This window comes from Paroedura picta, chromosome 3 (assembly GCF_049243985.1).
Source record: "Paroedura picta isolate Pp20150507F chromosome 3, Ppicta_v3.0, whole genome shotgun sequence".
In the NCBI taxonomy this organism is placed as follows: domain Eukaryota; kingdom Metazoa; phylum Chordata; class Lepidosauria; order Squamata; family Gekkonidae; genus Paroedura; species Paroedura picta.
In genome coordinates this window covers 84,078,298-84,096,407 of record NC_135371.1, presented here as the reverse complement: position 1 = coordinate 84,096,407, position 18,110 = coordinate 84,078,298, and the positions used below count along the sequence as shown (strand labels likewise).

At 43.1% G+C, this 18,110-nt stretch overlaps 1 protein-coding gene across 5 annotated transcripts in view; it reads right to left on the bottom strand.

Moving 5' to 3' along the window:
- MGAT4B (alpha-1,3-mannosyl-glycoprotein 4-beta-N-acetylglucosaminyltransferase B) overlaps positions 1-18,110 on the bottom strand; it is a 171,438-nt gene that overhangs the window by 57,749 nt on the left and 95,579 nt on the right. For all 5 annotated transcript variants that reach the window (XM_077326627.1, XM_077326625.1, XM_077326628.1 and 2 more), the window contains 4 exons: positions 17,237-17,416; positions 14,681-14,821; positions 13,603-13,736; positions 5,727-5,773 (listed from right to left, as the gene is read on the bottom strand). In XM_077326627.1, coding sequence (XP_077182742.1) covers positions 5,727-5,773; positions 13,603-13,736; positions 14,681-14,821; positions 17,237-17,416 — 502 coding nt within the window. The remainder of the gene's footprint in view (positions 1-5,726; positions 5,774-13,602; positions 13,737-14,680; positions 14,822-17,236; positions 17,417-18,110) is intronic.

The following is an 18,110-nucleotide window of genomic DNA, read 5'->3' as shown; positions in this document are numbered from 1 at the left end:
CCTACCAATAATCTCTAGAATCCAGCCTGGCCTGGAGGAAATTCACCTCCCATCCCACAGCAGCAATTAGCAATTCCCTGGGTATGCAAGGAAGGGCCACAAGAGACAAACACTGGCACATCCCTTCCTGCCCATTAAATCAGCATTTCTGTCAGATGACTATCTAGCCCCTGCTTTAAAAACGTTCAAAGAAGGAGAATCCACCACCTCCCGAGAAAGCCTGTTCCACTGAGGAACCACTCTGTCAGGAACGTCTTCCAGATATTTAGCCAAAAATTCTTTTGAATTAATTTCAACCTACTGGTTCTGGTCCAACCCTCTGGGAGCAATAGAAAACAACTCTGCTCCATCTTCTCCATGATAGCCCTTCAAGTATTTGAGGATGGTTACCATATCACCTCTTAGTTACCTTCTCTCCAGGCTAAACAGACCAAGCTCCCTCAACCCTTCCTCATATGATTTGGTCTCCAAACCTTCACCATCTTTGTATCCCTCCTCTGAATATGCTCCAGTTTTGCTTTCTTCATTTGTGGTGACCAAAATTGAACACAGTACTCCAAGTGAGGACTAACCAGAGCAGAGTAAACTGGTAACATCACCTCATTTGATTTCGACACTAGACTTCTTTTAATACAACCCAAAATCCGTTTGCCTTTTTAGCTACTGAGTCACATTGCTGATTCATATTCAATGTATGGTCTATTAAGACCCTCAGATCCTTTTCACACATACTACTGCCAAGACAAGTCTCACCCATCCTATGTTGATGCATTTGGTTTTTCCTATCTAAATGCAGAACTTTACTTTTTTCACTATTAAAATTCATTTTATTAATTTTAGCCCAATTTTCTAGCCTGTCAAGATCATCCTGTATCCTGATTCTGTCTTCCGGTGTGTTTGCTACCCCTCTCAATTTAGTATAATATGCAAATCATTTAGTATCATCCAAATCATTTATGAATATGTTGAGGAACACAGGGCCCAGTACAGATCCCTGAGGCATGCCATTTATCACTCCTCCATTTAGAAGCACCCTTTGAAAATGATTGGTCAACCAGTTCTCAATCTACCTAACAGTAGTAGGATCCATACCGCATTTTACCAACTTGTCAATAAGAATATCATGTGGAACCTAATCAAAAGCCATACTGAAATGAAGGTAAACAATGTCCATACCATTCCCCTGATCTAGCAAGGTAGTAACTTTCTCAAAAAAAGAGATAAGGTTAGTCTGACATGACTTGTTCTTGAGAAAGCCATGTTGACTCCTAGTACGGACAGTCATCTGCTCTAGCTGTTCAAGGACTGACTGTTTGATGATTTGTTCTAAAATTTTGCCAGCTATAGACATCAAGCTGACGGGCTGGTAGTTACCAGGATCCTCCTTTTTCTCCTTCTTGAAAATGGGGACAACATTTGCCTACCTCCAGTCTTCTGGCACTTCACCTGTTCTCCAAGAATTGTCAAAAATAATAGACAGAGGCTCAGAAATGACACCTGCAAGAAATCACATCTGCAAGAACTTCCTGGATTCTTATGAATTACCTCATACGCCAGTAAGGTGGAGTAAGCCAAGGCTGGATCTTTGCTTTGAGGAAGAAATAAATGGGCATCAAGACAGCTCCTGATAGATGCCATACTGTGTTAAAAGACTATCCATTATCATTACAAGAATTTCACTTGCAATTAATCAGCAGCCCAAAGAGGGGTTTCATTGAACTGAAAAGTTTGTTCACTATTTTGTGCCACTTGTGTTGTTCCTGCTGAAGGACAACTGGACTGAGGTGGGTTAGCTCTGCTCGTGTTATTAGATTTCATGGCAGCATTCACTCACTCACTCACTCACTCACTCACTCACTCACTCACTCACTCACTATATTTGTATACCGCCCTCCCCTGAGGCTCAGGGTGGTTCATATACAACATAAACAATACACTGAATTTGTTCTACAACAGAAAAAATATAATACAGTACAACAGTGGTAAGAACAATAACAGATAACTGTTTATCAAAGTAACAATCAACAGGTCCATAGTTGAGTTCAGGTATGTGGATTGCTGAGAGGGGGGGTTCAGGGGCCCAGCTGTGTTGTAGATTTAGGTTGGCCTCAACCAAATGCCTGGCAGAAGAGCTCCCTTTTGCAGGCCCTGTGGAATTCTTTTAGTTTTCTCAGGGCCCTGATCTCTTCTGGGAGTTCATTCCACCAGGTGGGGGCTAGGACAAAGAAAGCTCTGGCCCTGGTTGTGGCCAAGTAGGCTTCTTTTGTGCCAGGGATCGTTAGCCGGTTGTTGGGCTCTCATGAGTCTAAAGATGGCTTTTTCAGTAGTGGGCATACCACTGCCTCTTTTAGGCCCCCTGGAAATTCTCTCATCTTAGTAGATCATGAGATCTTGGCTCACTGCCTACTCGATGATGTGATATGGGAGGCAGTCTTAAAATGACTGGTCTCCTTTTTCCAACATTAAGGACAGAGGGTAGCTATTGGGAAGGAATATGGACCCAATATGACTCCAGTGTGGAGTACTTCAGGCCGTGTTTCTCTGACCAATGTTATTTAACATCTTTATGTGCCCTCTAGCAAAGCTAATCCTGGGGTTTGCAATATACTGATGACACCCAGCTCTACCTGCTTATGGTGGGAAGGCCAAATTCCCTCCCAGATCAATTGGTGGTGGTGCTGGAATGGCTCCAGCAGAGCTGCTTGAAGCTGGACCTCTAAAAGGCAGAGGTCCTGTGACTGGGTAGGAAGGGACTAGATGAGGAAGTGTGACTCTCCTGTCTTGATGGAGTGCAATTAACAACTTATCACTCTGTCAGGTGAAATTACTAGCACCCTACCTAGGCCCAGAAAACTTTGCCACAGTGATCCATACAACAGTCACCTCTAGACTAGATTACTGTAACTTAGTTTACATAGGTCTTGACCTGGAAATTGCAACTGGTTCAAAATGTGTCAGCCCAGATCCTCACTAGGACACTGTGGAGGTTCCATTTTCAGCAGCTGCAAAAAGTGCCAATATACTGTCTATCCCTGACTCAAAAGACATACATCTGGTCTCGACCAGGTTCATGGCTTTTTGAACCCTGCCCTAGCATGATAGAACATGCTACCACCAGAAACCCAGGCCCTGATGGAACTATCACAGTTCCACAGGGCCTGTAAGATGGCACTGTTCTGCCAGGTATAAAGGTAAAGGTATCCCCTGTGCAAGCACTGAGTCATGTCTGACCCTTGGGGTGACGCCCTCTAGCGTTTTCTTGGCAGACTCAATACAGGGTGGTTTGCCAGTGCCTTCCCCAGTCATTACCGTTTTACCCCCCAGCAAGCTGGGTACTCATTTTACCGACCTCGGAAGGATGGAAGGCTGAGTCAACCTTGAGCCGGCTGCTGGGATTGAACTCCCAGCCTCATGGGCAAAGCTTTCAGACGGCTGCCTTACCACTCTGCGCCACAAGAGGCTCTTTCTGCCAGGTATAGAAGAAGAATAAGAGGAGTTGTTTTTTATATGCCGCTTTTCTCTCTCAAAGTGGCTTACAGTAGCCTTCCCTTCCTCTCCCCACAACAGACACCCTGTGAGGGGGGTGAGGCTGAAAGGGGGGTGAGGCTGAAAGAGCCCTGATATCACTGCTCGGTCAGAACAGCTTCATCAGTGCTGTGGCGAGCCCAAGGTCACCCTGCTGGCTGCATGTGGAAAAGGAATGGGGAATCAAACCCAGCATGCTAGATTAGCAGCCAGTGCTCCTAACCACTATGCCAAGCTGGCATATACAGTTGAGTCCAGTGCACATAATAGAACCAACAGCTCCTCCCCTCCTCTCAGAACATATCCCCCCCCAAAAAAAATTAGTCAATATAATTGGCCAATGACTTAAGACAGATATTAGATATTATCAACTGAGAAAATTGTTTAGAAATTGAATGATGGCTATAAATGTCCTATTATGTATCATTTTATTGAAATGTTATGCCAATTGTAATACACTATATATCATTCCAAGCCTTATAGGGAGGGTGGTTAATAAAACTAATAACAACAACAAAAGACTGATACAGTTAACCTGCAAGTTTTATCTTCTCTGTGTATGTAAATACAATCACAGTGAATATTCATTATTGCATGAAGATATGCATTTTTAAAAAGTATCTGAACATTATACATTTTGACAAGGTTTGATTGCAAACAATTTCATCCTTTGTCCTGCAGTAAATCTTACCCCTCTCATGCAAGTGCTTACTAGACAACAAGAATAGACAGATTCAGGAGCAAAAGTAGCTGCTCTATCTTTGTTCAACCTCATTTTTAAAAACCCATGATAACCTTATCTGCTTTTCAATCAATCCTATTTATGCGCTATTTAAACTGTGGCTTCTTATTAAGAACGAGGCTCTGCTTGAAACAGAAACAACTGCTTTTTCCTCAAAGCCACCTCACCTAAAGACTGTACTTCTTGACTGCATATTCCCTTCACAAAAGCTCCTCCCCTACACTTCTGCCTATTTAATTTAAGGGAGATAAAGAAAACAGTTTTAGCCGAGGGGGAGGGAAAATCAAATCACTAAACTGGTTAAAGGAAAAGTCTGAGGCATTTGACAGAGGCCCACTTTCTTAGACAATGTCTGCTGATTTCATCAAGGTCTATTACACAATAAGACCCATTATCTTCTGTTAACTGTGTATTTTTGCCCAGGGCCAAAAGGCATCATAGAGAAGTGCCTGATTTCACATGACAAAACACAAGACCAGAATGCTTTCTTTGCCCTGAAAACACAATAATTCCCACTTTAGCTATTATGGTAGCCATCTCTCATCACCTGTATGGTGGGGGAAGCAGAACTTGAGCTATTAGGTCACGCCATCCTTTTTCCAAGTCTTGATCTTAGCTGATGCTATTAATAGACAACATGCAGAATGCAGGAGAAGTAATGAAGTTGGGTTGGGGCTTCTTACATTACCATTATCGTCTAAATCTTCTGTCCTCAGAGCTCTGATGCTGCTCATTCTTGCCCGCTGTCTCTTACAAGCTTGCAAATAATTAAAAACAATCCACCAGAGTCTCCTTTCCAAATCCTTAAGCATGGAGGGGGGGAGCCCACAGCAAATGATTGATGAGAAAACTCTGATACTGCAAAGCTCCACAACAGAAATTAACTGTTAAGCCAACCAAGAGCTCTGGAGAAATTAGAGCTGCAGAACTGGAGTGGGATGAAGGGAGGAAATGATCTAATGTTGTACAATGCATCTGGGAGGGGATGTTGATGTCACCCAGAATGGCAGTAAACCCTGCAGCCTACATTTGACCTTAATTTGGTCTGAGGTCAGTGCTGCCTGATTACTATCCACCTATCCATGCTGTGATAAGAACACTGTTGCTGGGACTACTGTAAATCTCAGTCAGCAGTATCTGCCACACAGCTCACCAGCAGCATAAATACAGACCACAGGCCACGGAGCACATTTTGCTGCTCTAAATAACCAGTCCCCTGGCAACCTTAAGAAACAGAGGAGGAAATAAATGGACTCCGTGATTGGTTTAATGGTTGAAGCAGACTCACAGTCAGTTTGAATAGGCAAGGAGGAAAGTGAGGTTAGCCAGCATGCACGTTTGATGCATGCACATTGGTTTTTTATACAAGGTCTTGTTCCAAAGTTCAGCATTTGAAACATTAATGGAAAACCAAAGAATTAATCCTATAAGTCTGATATTATAGAAGAAAACTGCTTACAGGTTTTTGATATTTTCCGCCACTCCTGTTGTGTACTGCTGATCTGTCTAAAAAGGAAAATTAAAATGTGTGAAATAATATCCACACCCAGGTGGAAAAACACATCAGTACATGCACTCTGTATCTTGTCAAAGTCTTCTCTAGCAATATAACTGTGGCAGTCATCTGGATTACAGCCTATTAACAAAGGCTAGTCAGAACCCTACATTTTTAAACTTCTGCTTCAGAATACTACTGTGTTTCCCTGAAAATAAGACACTGTCTTATATTTATTTTTCCTCAAGAAGACACACTATGGCTTATTTTCAGGGGATGTCTTACTGGTATTTAGAAAAGTCAATTTCATCAACAAAGGTGTTTGTGTGGGGTGAGAGAGACCCACAGTTTGTTGCTGGTCAGTTCTGGGGAGCAGCAGCTTGACTGGTGTTTGGGGGGGGGGGTAAAGACCCACTGTGCTGAGTAAAACGGCAGCCACAGTTTTACTTCTTCCCCCTGAGGACACAGTTATTTTCAAGGTATGGTGTATATTGCGCAAATGCTTAGAAATCCTGCTATGGCTTATTTTATGGGTATGTCTTATTTTGAGACAAACGGGGTATAATTCTTTCCTATTCCATAGATGTATCCTCCACAACTTAAAACTGCTTCATAAAACAACTTTCTTTTTATCTTTCTATACTCTAAGACAACCATCTTTTCATTATAAATATACATGCCTGCTCTCCAGACCTTTCAGTACCCTAACACATTAAGATATTCCAGTTCCTGCACATTTTGCTTCTTCAGACACCCCAGCGTTCTGAACACCATGTGATTCTGGTGATTCCCCATAATACAGTACTGTTGATATATAAATTCTCTATTTTATAGGTACTTTTGGTGTAACAGCTCTGCTGGCACTGTGGTAGAAATTCCTCACATCAGTGGGTGTGTTATACAAGTGGGGAACTGCGAGGACTTGCAGGGGACATCTCATTTTCTCCTCCTCCAGTATTTTTCTTTCCTTTACCTGAAAGGTTGTGTATCTTTTTTATTTCCTTCTTTTCTCCCCACCTATCTACCCACCTTGTTTTCTGCTTTCCCGCCTTTCCATGTTCTGGTAGCCTCCACCTGGGAAAACCATGACCCAGGTGCATCATGCTGGCCACCATGGTGGGCCCTGTTGCACAGTGGGAAACTCCCAAGGACTTGTGGGAAACACCTCATATCCCCTTGTATCTCCTTCCCCACACTTTTCCATCCTTCTGACAACTCCTATATCCTCAGCTTTTCGTGATTCTTTCTCTCCTTTTCAACCACCAGCCAACTTTTATTTGTCACCCACCTTAAGCTATTTTTATTATATATTTTCTTCATCTGTGCTTTTCCTATCTCTCCAATGGAGATCCAAAGCAGCTTATATCAATCTCCTCTCCTAATTATATCTTCACAAAAACACTGCAAGGTAAATTAGAATTAGACTATATGACTGGCCCAAGGTCATCCTGTGAGCTGCAATGGCAGATTCAAATCTTGGACTCCCAGATCCTAGTCTGAAACTCTAATCACTACAACACATTTGCTTCTTAGGGATGGAGGCTGTTGAACAATAACAAGCAGCCAGTTCTGAGTAAATCATGTAATGTGTGACTAGCTGTTGACAAGATGAATCTTCTGTTAAATGTCAAAGCAGCACGGAGAAGGCTCCTGGCCCCAACCGTTGTCTTTCACTAACAGAAACCATGCCAGAAATGCTGGTAAAACTGTTCTGCTTGTCTAGAAAGATCTAATGAGGGCATTTATTTCTTAAAGCTACAGGTACTCCTTCTATCCCCTTCAAGAATCGCTGCCTTGTTGTGGCAAAGGGGCTTGCGTAGCTCAGTGAAGCTATGAGCTATACCATGCAGGGCCACCCAAGACAGAGAGGTCATAGCTGAGAGCTCTGACAAAAGGTGATCCACTGGAGAAGGAAATGGCAAACCACTCCAGTATCTTTGCCATGAAAACTCTATGGACAGCTCCAAAACGCAAAATGATATGACGTTGGAAGATGAGCCCCTCGGGTCGCAAGGTGTCCAATATGCTACTGGGGATGAGCAGACGGCTAGTATTAGTAGCTCCAGAATGAATGAAGCGACTGGGCCAAAGCCGAAAGGACGCTCAGTTGTCGATGGAACTGGAGGTGAAAAGACAGTCTGATACTATAAAGGCTTTTATTCCATAGGAACCTGGAACGTCAGATCCATGAATCAAGGCAAGCTGGACGTGGTCAAACTAGAGATGACAAGACTGAATATCGACATTTTAGCAATCAGTGAACTAAAATGGGCAGGAATGAGTGAATTTAATTCAGATGACCATCAGGTATACTACTGTGGGCAAGAATCTCTCAGAAAAAATGGAATAGCCTTCATAATCAATAAGAGAGTAGGAAAAGCAGTATTGGAATATAATCCCCAAAATGACAGAATAATCTCAGTTTGAATCCAAGGCAAACCATTCAACATCACTTTAATCCAGGTCTATGCCCCAACCACTGCTGCTGAAGAGGATGAAGTTGATCAGTTCTATGAAGCCCTATAACACCTTCTAGAAGCAATGCCAAAAAATGATGTGCTTATCATCATGGGGGATTGGAATGCTAAAGTAGGAAGCCAAAAGATAACCGGGATAACAGGCAAGTTTGGCCTTGGAGTACAAAATGAAGCAGGGCACAGGCTGGTAGAATTTTGTCAAGAGAATACAATGGTCATAGCAAACACTCTTTTCCAATAACCCAAGAGACAACTCTACACATGGACAATACCAGACAGTCAACACAGAAATCAGATTGACTATGTGTTCTGCAACCAAAGATGGAGAAGTTCTATACAGTCAGTAAAAACAAGACCAGGAGCCGATTGTGGTTCAGATCCTCAGAAAAATGAAAAGCATGCCTACTGGATGGGGGATATGCTTCTAGGTAACCCTGTGTGTGAACGAGACCTTGGGGTACTTGTGGATTGTAAGCTAAACATGAGCAGGCAGTGTGATGCAGCGGTAAAAAAGGCAAATGCCATTTTGAGCTGTATCAACAGGGGCATCACATAAAAATCACAAGTTGTCATAGTCCCATTGTATACGGCACTGGTCAGACCACACCTGGAGTACTGTGTGCAGTTCTGGAGGCCTCACTTCAAGAAGGACGTAGATAAAATTGAAAGGGTACAGAGGAGAGCGACGAGGATGATCTGGGGCCAAGGGACCAAGCCCTATGAAGATAGGTTGAGGGACTTGGGAATGTTCAGCCTGGAGAAAATTCACAGTCAGAGTAGTTCAACAGTGGAATAGGCTGCCTAAGGAGATTGTGAGCTCCCCCTCACTGGCAGTCATCAAGCAAAGATTGGATACACACTTTTCTTGGATGCTTTGGGCTGATCCTGCATTAAGCAGGGAGTTGGATTAGATGGCCTGTATGGCCACTTCCAACTCTATGATTCTATGATTCTTCTTGTTGCAAAGTTTAGGATTAAATTGAAGAAAGTAGGGGAAAGCACTAGGCCACTCAGGTATGAACTAAATCATATCCCTGAGGAATATACAGTAGAGGTGACAAATAGATTTAAGGAATGAGATCTGATAGACAGAGTGACTGAAGAACTATGGACGGAGGTTCGCAACATTGTACAAGAGGTAGCAACTAAAACCATCCCCCACAAAAAAAAATGCAAGAAAGCAAAATGGCTGTCTGAAAAAGCTTTACAAATACCTGAGGAGAGAAGGGAAGTGAAAGGTAAGGGAGAAAGAGAAAGTTACACCCAATTGAATGCAGATTTCCAGAGAATAGCTAGAAGAGATAAGAATTCCTTCTTCAATGAACAGTGCAAACAAATAGAAGAAAATAATAGAATAGGGAGGACAAGAGATCTCTTCAAGAAAATTGGAGATATGAAGAGAACGTTTCATTTAAAGATGGGTATGATAAGGGACCAAAATGGTAGGGACCTAACAGAAGCAGAAGAGATTTTTAAAAGGTGGCAAAATTATACAGAAGAACTATACAAGAGCGAGCTTAACATCCCTGATGACCACAATGGGGTAGTTACTGACCTGGAGCCAGACATCCTGGAATGTGAAGTCAAATGGGCCTTCGGAAGTCTGAGCAACAATAAAGCTAGTGGAGGTGACAGCATTCCAGTTGAACTATTTAAAATCTTAAAAGACGATGCAGTAAAAGTGTTACACTCAATATGCCAGCAAATTTGGAAAACTCAACAGTGGCCACAGGATTGGAAAAGGTCAGGTTACATTCCAATCCCAAAGGGCAATGCCAAAGAATGTTCAAACTACCACACCATTGCACTCATTTCTCATGCTAGCAGAGATATGCTCAAAATCCTACAAGCTAGGACCGAGCAATATGTGGACCGAGAACTTCCAGAAGTACAGGCAGGATTTCGAAGAGGCAGAGGAACTAGAGATCAAATTGCCAACATACGCTGGATCATGGAGAAAGTTAGGGAGTTCCAGAAGAACATTTACTTCTGCTTCATTGACTATTCTAAAGCCTTTGATTGTGTGGAGCACAGCAGATTGTGGCAAGTTCTTAAAGAGATGGGAATATCAGAGCACCTTATCTGTTTCTTGAGAAACCTATATGCAGGTCAAGAAGCAACAGTGATAACCGGGCATGGAATCACTGATTGGTTCAAAATTGAGAAAGGAGTTCGGCAAGGCTGTATACTGTCACCTTGCCTATTTAACTTGCATGTGGAGCACATCATGAGAAAGGCGGGGTTAGATGAGTCACAAATTGGGATTAAGATTGCAGGAAGAAATATCAACAGCCTCAAATATGCAGATGATACACTCTAATGGCAGAAAGCGAAGAGGATCTAAAGAGCTTCTTGATGTGAGTGAAGGAGGAGAGTGCAAAAGTTGGCTTGAAACTCAACATCAAGAAAACAAAGATCATGGCATCCGGCCCTCTCAATTCCTGGCAAATAGATGGGGAAGAAATGGAGGTAGTGACAGATTTTATTTTCCTGGGCTCCAATATCACTGCAGATGGGGACTGCAGCAAAGAAATTAAAAGATGCTTGCTCCTGGGGAGGAAAGCTATGGCAAATCTAGACAGCATCCTAAAAATCAGAGACATCACCCTGCCAACAAAAGTGTGTCTAGTCAAGGCTACGGTCTTCCCTTTTGCAATGTATGGCTGTGAAAGTTGGATCATAAGGAAGGCCGAGCGTGAAAGAATTGAGGCTTTTGAACTCTGGTGCTGAAGAAGACTCTTGCGAGTCCCTTGGACTGCAAGGCGAACAAACCGGTCAGTCCTAGAGGAGATTAGCCCTGACTGCTCCTTAGAATGGTGGTCCCCAACCACCGGGCCGGGCCGCGAAGGCCCTGGCACTGGGCTGCGGCTCCCTGCCTCCACAGGGCTGCGCCCGGCCGCACACACGCGTATCGCGCTATGTGCGACCGCAAATGCGCGTTCGCAGCACTCCCGCGCATGCGTGCATGCATGGCCGGGTCGCGCATGCATAGCATGCGAGGCCGGGCCATCACCCTCCCCACCACCGTTGGTCCGCAGCCTAGAAAAGGTTGCGGACCACTGCCTTAGAAGGCCAGATCCTGAAGATGAAACTCAAATTCTTTGGCCACCTAATGAGAAGAAAGGACTCCTTGGAGAAGAGCCTAATGCTGGGACCGATTGAGGGCAAAAGAAGAAGGGGACGACAGAGAATGAGGTGGCTGGATGGAGTCACTGAAGCAGTCAGTGCAAACTTAAATGGACTCCGGGGAATGGTAGAGGACAGGAAGGCCTGGAGGATCATTGTCCATGGGGTCGCGATGGGTCGGACACGATTTCGCAACTAACGACAACAACACTCCTTCTATAATTTGGTGGATTTTTAACCTCCCTCATTTAAAAAAAAGTATTTCAGATATTCCTGCATATCTGGCTAGCTTTTAAGGTTCGTAGAAAGTTCTGTCTTCTCCATTTATGGCTGCAACCTCTGAATTTAAATATCCTCAGATTTGGCCAGGTACAAAATTAGATATATTGATGAGGACAACAACTATGTTATAGTGTGATACCCAGAGTCCACTAAGGGACAATGCGAGCCAGTGCACTGCATTGGTTAAGAGCTCTGGATTGTACTTCAGGAAACTCAGAATCAAACCCCTGATAGTTACAAAATTCCTTGGGCCAGTCACTCAATCAAATGTACCTCACCAGATTACAGTGAAGATATAATGGATAAGGGAAAAACCTTGCAGAAACAGAAGAATTAAAATGTACTAAAATAAATAATGTCTCATCCTACAGATCAGGTGACGTGTAGGCCAGATTTTAAAGGGGTTTGAATTAAGAATATTATCACATTAATACTATTCATTTTTAATGGATAATGAATCATGCTATATTGTTAGAAGTTCCTAAGATATTTTACCAAAGCTTGCTGTACTTCAGACTCTTCTCTGACATAGCTAAATCTTCAGCAATGTTTTTGAAAACAGAATTTTAATTGATCTTTTCATTTCAAGATGGAATAGTAACTTTTTTCAAAAAAATAGAGACATGAGAACTGGTAAAGGAAACTCAGCTACCTGTCTAAACCTGTAAAAATATACACACATTTAACTGTTTCTAGTTGATCATTCTCTTTCTAATTCTCATAAAAGATTCACAAATTAGTTACAATGGAGAATTGAAACATTAAATGCCTTGCCTATACTCAGGCACACCAATCAGATCCCCCTAAGGACTACTTGATATGTCCCCTTTTCAACAAAGTTTGACCTTCACATCATAAAAAACATGTTGGTGTTAATGAGAAGGGCAGTATGAATGTCTTCTATAGTGAGAGGCTGATGCATGCAGCTGCTTCCCAATTGATGCATTAAATGGCAGAAAGTGATTCGCTATGCTTTTCACACCTTACTGCAAACATCTTTTCTTTCAAAATAAATATGCAAACATACGAAGCAGCATTGAGTTTTGCTTCTGCTAATCAACAAGACTATTGTTGCATGAATAGGAGCTATTAGGTCTTAAAGGTGTCAACTTTCTTCTGACTAAATGCAAAATCAAATAACCCGTCTAAGGAAAAAAATATGCAGATAAAGGTGACATTAATGCCAGCAAGATGACATTAATAGCTGAGGTTCACATGGCAATAACACATGACTGAATGCTCTTTTGTTCCTCCAAGGATTTTTTTGAAAGAAAGACTATTTCCTGTCTGCAATAAATAAGCCTAATAGGGGATGCCAAGGAGATGGGGAAAGCCATATAAACCCTGAATGAAGCTATCACACATTAGTGGGCTGTGGCCATCTTAATCCAGAATTCAAGAGCTAGTTCCGATGAGGGGTCTTAGAGTAGCAAAAGGCACAGCCCTCAGTTTAAGCCAAGCCTTTCTTGGGATGCCAAGCAGGTGGCAGCAGCAAATGCCCATAAGCCTGTCAGAACATGGCAATTTCCGTCATCCTTCTTTTAAAAAAACTATTCAGTCAACAGCTGCCTAACATTGTGTAAGAGCAAAGGCCAACAAGCTGAATGCAATTTAGAGAGATGTACACCACTGCCCTCTTGGCAACAGCCACTCAGCCTTCTGCTAACGTATTGACCCTCCACAGCTGAGTGCTTCCAAGCATTGTTTCACTCTGGAAACAGCCTGCTGAGCCTCATAGGCGGGATGTGCCCGATGATCCTTGTCGGACAGCAGCCCAAGGTTGGACTTATCTCTCTGAGCCAAAGGAGGAGTTGGCCCACTGCCATTTAGAGACACATCCTGCTGCTTTATGACTACACACAGCCTCCTGGATGTGTACCAAGTCCCTCTCTGACAGACAATAAAGGGATGCAGAGCTATCAACGCTGGATACAGAGGTGAAAAGATCATTTTACCTCAGCAATCAGAACAACAATGACGGAGTCTTCCTTCTCCTGCTGGTTGAGCTCTGAGATCAGGGAGTTTAGGGTATCTGTAAGGTAGGAATGGACTTCTCGTTTGACACTGGGGATTCCCATCACTACGGATACTATACGGAAGCAAAGCAAATCATAGTTGAAGTGATCTGGTTGACAACCAAACACACTCTATTTCTCTTTTCAATACTACATTGTTCCTAACAGAAGAAGAATCTGTTCTACACCTTTCATGCTGGGTTAAGATTGCAGAGAATCAAGAACAGATGACTTCAAATACAGATGCAGGAGGATGAACTTTATTCTGACTGACAAAAAATGAGGCAGACCCTCAAGAGAGTATCATGGTACACTCTCTTGTTTTCAAGCAGGGGCAGCACAAATCTGAGAAACTGTCTCTCCAGGGACATTTTAAATTCCTGTAGCCAACAAAGATACACATGTGCTCATCCTGTGCAGATCCTCAGCACCACATTACAGGGAATTGTGCTGCTTCCTAGGACTTCCTCCCATCCTGTTTACTGCAAACATACAGACACACAGGAACACCAGAAACTCCTACACAGGCTTGTCCTTGGGATGACTTAGCACGTCATTTTCTAGGGCAAGTCTAAGTGTAAGTACCTGGATGTCATGCATAACCTTCAGGGCCAATGTACATATACGGCTGTCGGACGGAGGTCACTTTTTAAATTGTTCCATCTGGATGACTGCCATCAAGAAGCTCTCCCCTGATTTTCTCCATACCAATGTAAGTCCAAAAGAAAACACTTGTACTTGTACCCAGCCACCCAAGAAGCTGCTCACACAATTGGTTTACTCCACGATAATGGCTCCTCAAAGAGCAACTGAAAGTGACCTCCACCTGGGAGCTGTAAAAGGTAAGCTCAACCCAATTAACTTATTTTACGATCACAATGTAGCTGAAAAAAACTGGAATGAATTTAACATCCTGGACTGTTTTTGATAATCCTGTCAGGACTGTGAGAGAGCAAACATGGATCATCCAGGAAGGAAAGAAAGTGCTCTAAAGAGGGGCAAAAGCCACTCTGCTTACCTCCAGTCCGTCCCTGTCCCACATGCACAGCGGGCTGCAAGCTGTTCTCCTTTGATAGCAAATGTGGCAAGTGATGAAAGATGGTAGGGAGATGCAGCACATTCTTGTTAGTGATATTCCACAGTTTTAATTTTGTTTCATCTGGGGAAAAAAGGAGAGTGAAACCCTTTTGCACGAAGAGAGACTGTAAAATTTGAGAACCATATCCACTTCATAGCACCATCTGGCCAGTCCAGATTATCAGTTAACGTAGGTTAATCAATCCAATCGTCTTCACTTGCACCCTCTAATCCCATTATATTTAGCAGGAATTACTTAAAGCTCAAGACGGGTGAGCTTTTTAAATGAGGAAATCAAACCCTTGGCTAAGAGATTTTAATTTGCACTTAGCCCTAGGCTCTCATAGCCCTAATTATACAGAGTTAAGATACTAAAAAGAGCCTCTTGTGGCGCAGAGTGGTAAGGCAGCCATCTGAAAGCTTTGCCCATGAGGCTGGGAGTTCAATCCCAGCAGCCGGCTCAAGGTTGACTCAGCCTTCCATCCTTCCGAGGTCGGTAAAATGAGTACCCGGCTTGCTGGGGGGTAAACGGTAATGACTGGGGAAGGGAATGGCAAATGACCCCGTATTGAGTCTGCCAAGAAAACGCTAGAGGGCGTCACCCCAAGGGTCAGACATGACCCGGTGCTTGCACAGGGGATACCTTTACCTTTACCTAAGATACTAAATCTGTGTGATTTAAATAGCTTGCTTTTGAAACTTCCAGTGTAGGTATTTAAACAAAGAGAGGACATATTTGGAACACAAATTCTAGCTGTCTGAAGTGATGTTATAATTTATTTTAAAACATAACATATTCATCTCTTGGTCACAGTTGTGCATCCTTATAAATTATAATTATACAGAAATAACCCTAAGCATGTTGAGTTGCATCCTCTCTAAGGTGGCTGCCGCCACAACTGGGGGCACTGAAGCAGCAGGGGCTACACATTGTGTTTAACTTCCAGTGTGGGGGAGGTCTTTCAGTGAAGGAGGAAGCACCACTGTCCAGACTACCTACTGAAAGCAGCTTAATAAAGCCACTGCACAGTGAAGAAGCAGGCGAAGTTCATCAGAAAGCATGAAAAATGGGCTATTTCCACACATGTTATCTACAAGTTCAGTGCATTTGGGAAGTGCCCTCCCACTTTCCCACAGTATTCTGGTTCATTCACACACATACGGTGTTTCTCCAGCTTTTAACTGATCTTTCTCAAAATTACTTTGCTGTTAAGTTCGGTTGATGATTCCATTAAAGCCTGAATGGTGGTGGTCTGACTGTAAAAGAATTGGATTTTTCTCACCCATGTCATAGCTATCTTTTCTGACTCTGTCTCTGCTATACCCATTTCTCCCTCAGCCATCTGGGGTGGGTGTGCTTTTAATTTTAAAAAAAACACCATCAGTTCAATACAGTTATCTCCACATACCATTATACAACTATGTGTAACAGGGTCTCTGAATTCCCAACTTTCATTTTGGAAAAAAAGGGCGGGGGATATTTGTAGCCCTTTCTGCTGCAGAGATGCAAGTGGAAAGGTGTATCTTCAAAATATAAGGAGAGAGAGATTTGCTTTTTTAAATGAACCCTGGGAATTCAAATATATATATTGGTATACAGCATACCTAGACCCTCTTGTGGCGCAGGGTGGTAAGGCAGCAGAAATGCTGTCTGAAGCTGTCTGCCCATGAGGCTGGGAATTCAATCCCAGCAGTCAAGGTTGACTCAGCCTTCCATCCTTCCGAGGTCGATAAAATGAGTACCCAGCTTGCTGGGGGGTAAACGGTAATGACTGGGGGAGGTACTGGCAAACCACCCCATATTGAGTCTGCCATGAAAACTCTAGAGGGCATCACCCCAAGGGTCAGACATGACTCGGTGCTTGCACAGGGGATACCTTTACCTTTACCTATACAGCATACCAGCACAGTAACATTCCACTGCTGATTTACAAGCTCCAGTGCCCTGGGGGAAAGGACACTGCCACTGCTGGGGAGTGAGGCAGCCCTATTGCCCTTGTGCTGTATTAGCAACTGCAGCAGCACCAGCACCAGCAATGGGGAAACTGCACAACAGTAATAGCTGAGATGGGTGTGTGAAAGGAGTGGGCAGAGGGAAAGGAGGCAAGGAGCCATGGCTGAGAGTCACAGGAACTGTGGGCAGCAGGGGATGAAGAAAGGATAGGCAGGAGAGCAGGCAGAAAACACACTGGGCTAATACTTTCACTGAAGCATCACATGCTTCTGTCAACAGCTGGGAAGTTCAGATTACTCTATATTTCAATGGATTAGAGACATTTTAATACACAACTAGTGTACCTCAAGGGAAAGGTTTATTTCCCACACACGACAAATAAAATTTTCCAGAGATCTTTACATGTTCAGCACTACTTCCCTATAGTAAATCTCCCCTGGGATGCACAAAATGCCTGTCCTGTCTGAGGTACTACAATGGATGTCTGCCCTTCTCTACCACTTCCATGTATCATGAGCTCATCCTTGTTACAGCCTGATTTACCAGATAAGCTGCTCCATGTCCGGTTTATGTCCCGCAGGGCCTGCTTCTCTGAGATGGCTTGCTTTATTTCATCAAGGACTAGGTTCAGCTCCTTGGACCGCTTGAGGCTCTCCTGTTCCGCAGCATGCAAGCGGTCTCTTAGCGCTAAGAACTCTCGTTGATAGATATCCACAACGTCACCTGCAGAGGAGAGAAAAATGCTGTATCCTTTTCTTCTGCTGCAAAAGGGTTTTATTCTAAATTCCAACATATTCTCACGGGGGATGGAGAAGGAAGGGATAAGAACAGTCTGCTCCAATAATTAATTTGGAACAAGGTGGGGGGACCTTTGGATAACTAGATACATATTACTCAAAGCAATATGTGCTTTCAGCAAACAGGTCTTCCACCTCTTTTAAATATTGAAGTATTCACACCTGTATCATGATTTATGCCTTTGGCCAGGAGTTCTGAAAATACAGATACATTTAGAAGTAGCCAGAAGCAAAGTCACAGTTAAATGGTTTACATATAAACTGGGTTCCTTTGAAAGTCACCTTGAGATGGAAGCTTCTGGGATAATAAATGGAATTGCTCATTTTGTCAAAATAGTTCCTGTTAAAGGAAGCAGTGGTTGCATGTATCCTGTTTCATGGCAACTATATATAGTCAGTATGATGATGTAAGAGTTAATGTTGCACTGATAGAGGTGAGGCTCCGGTTCAAATCACCTTTCTTCCACAAACCTCACTGGGTATCCTTGGACCAGTTACACTCTCTCAGGCTAACCTACATCACAGTATTGTTGTTAGGACAAAACATAAAAGGGGAAAACCATACACACTGCCCTGAACTTCTTGGAGGAAGAATAGAATAAAATATGACACAGCATAAG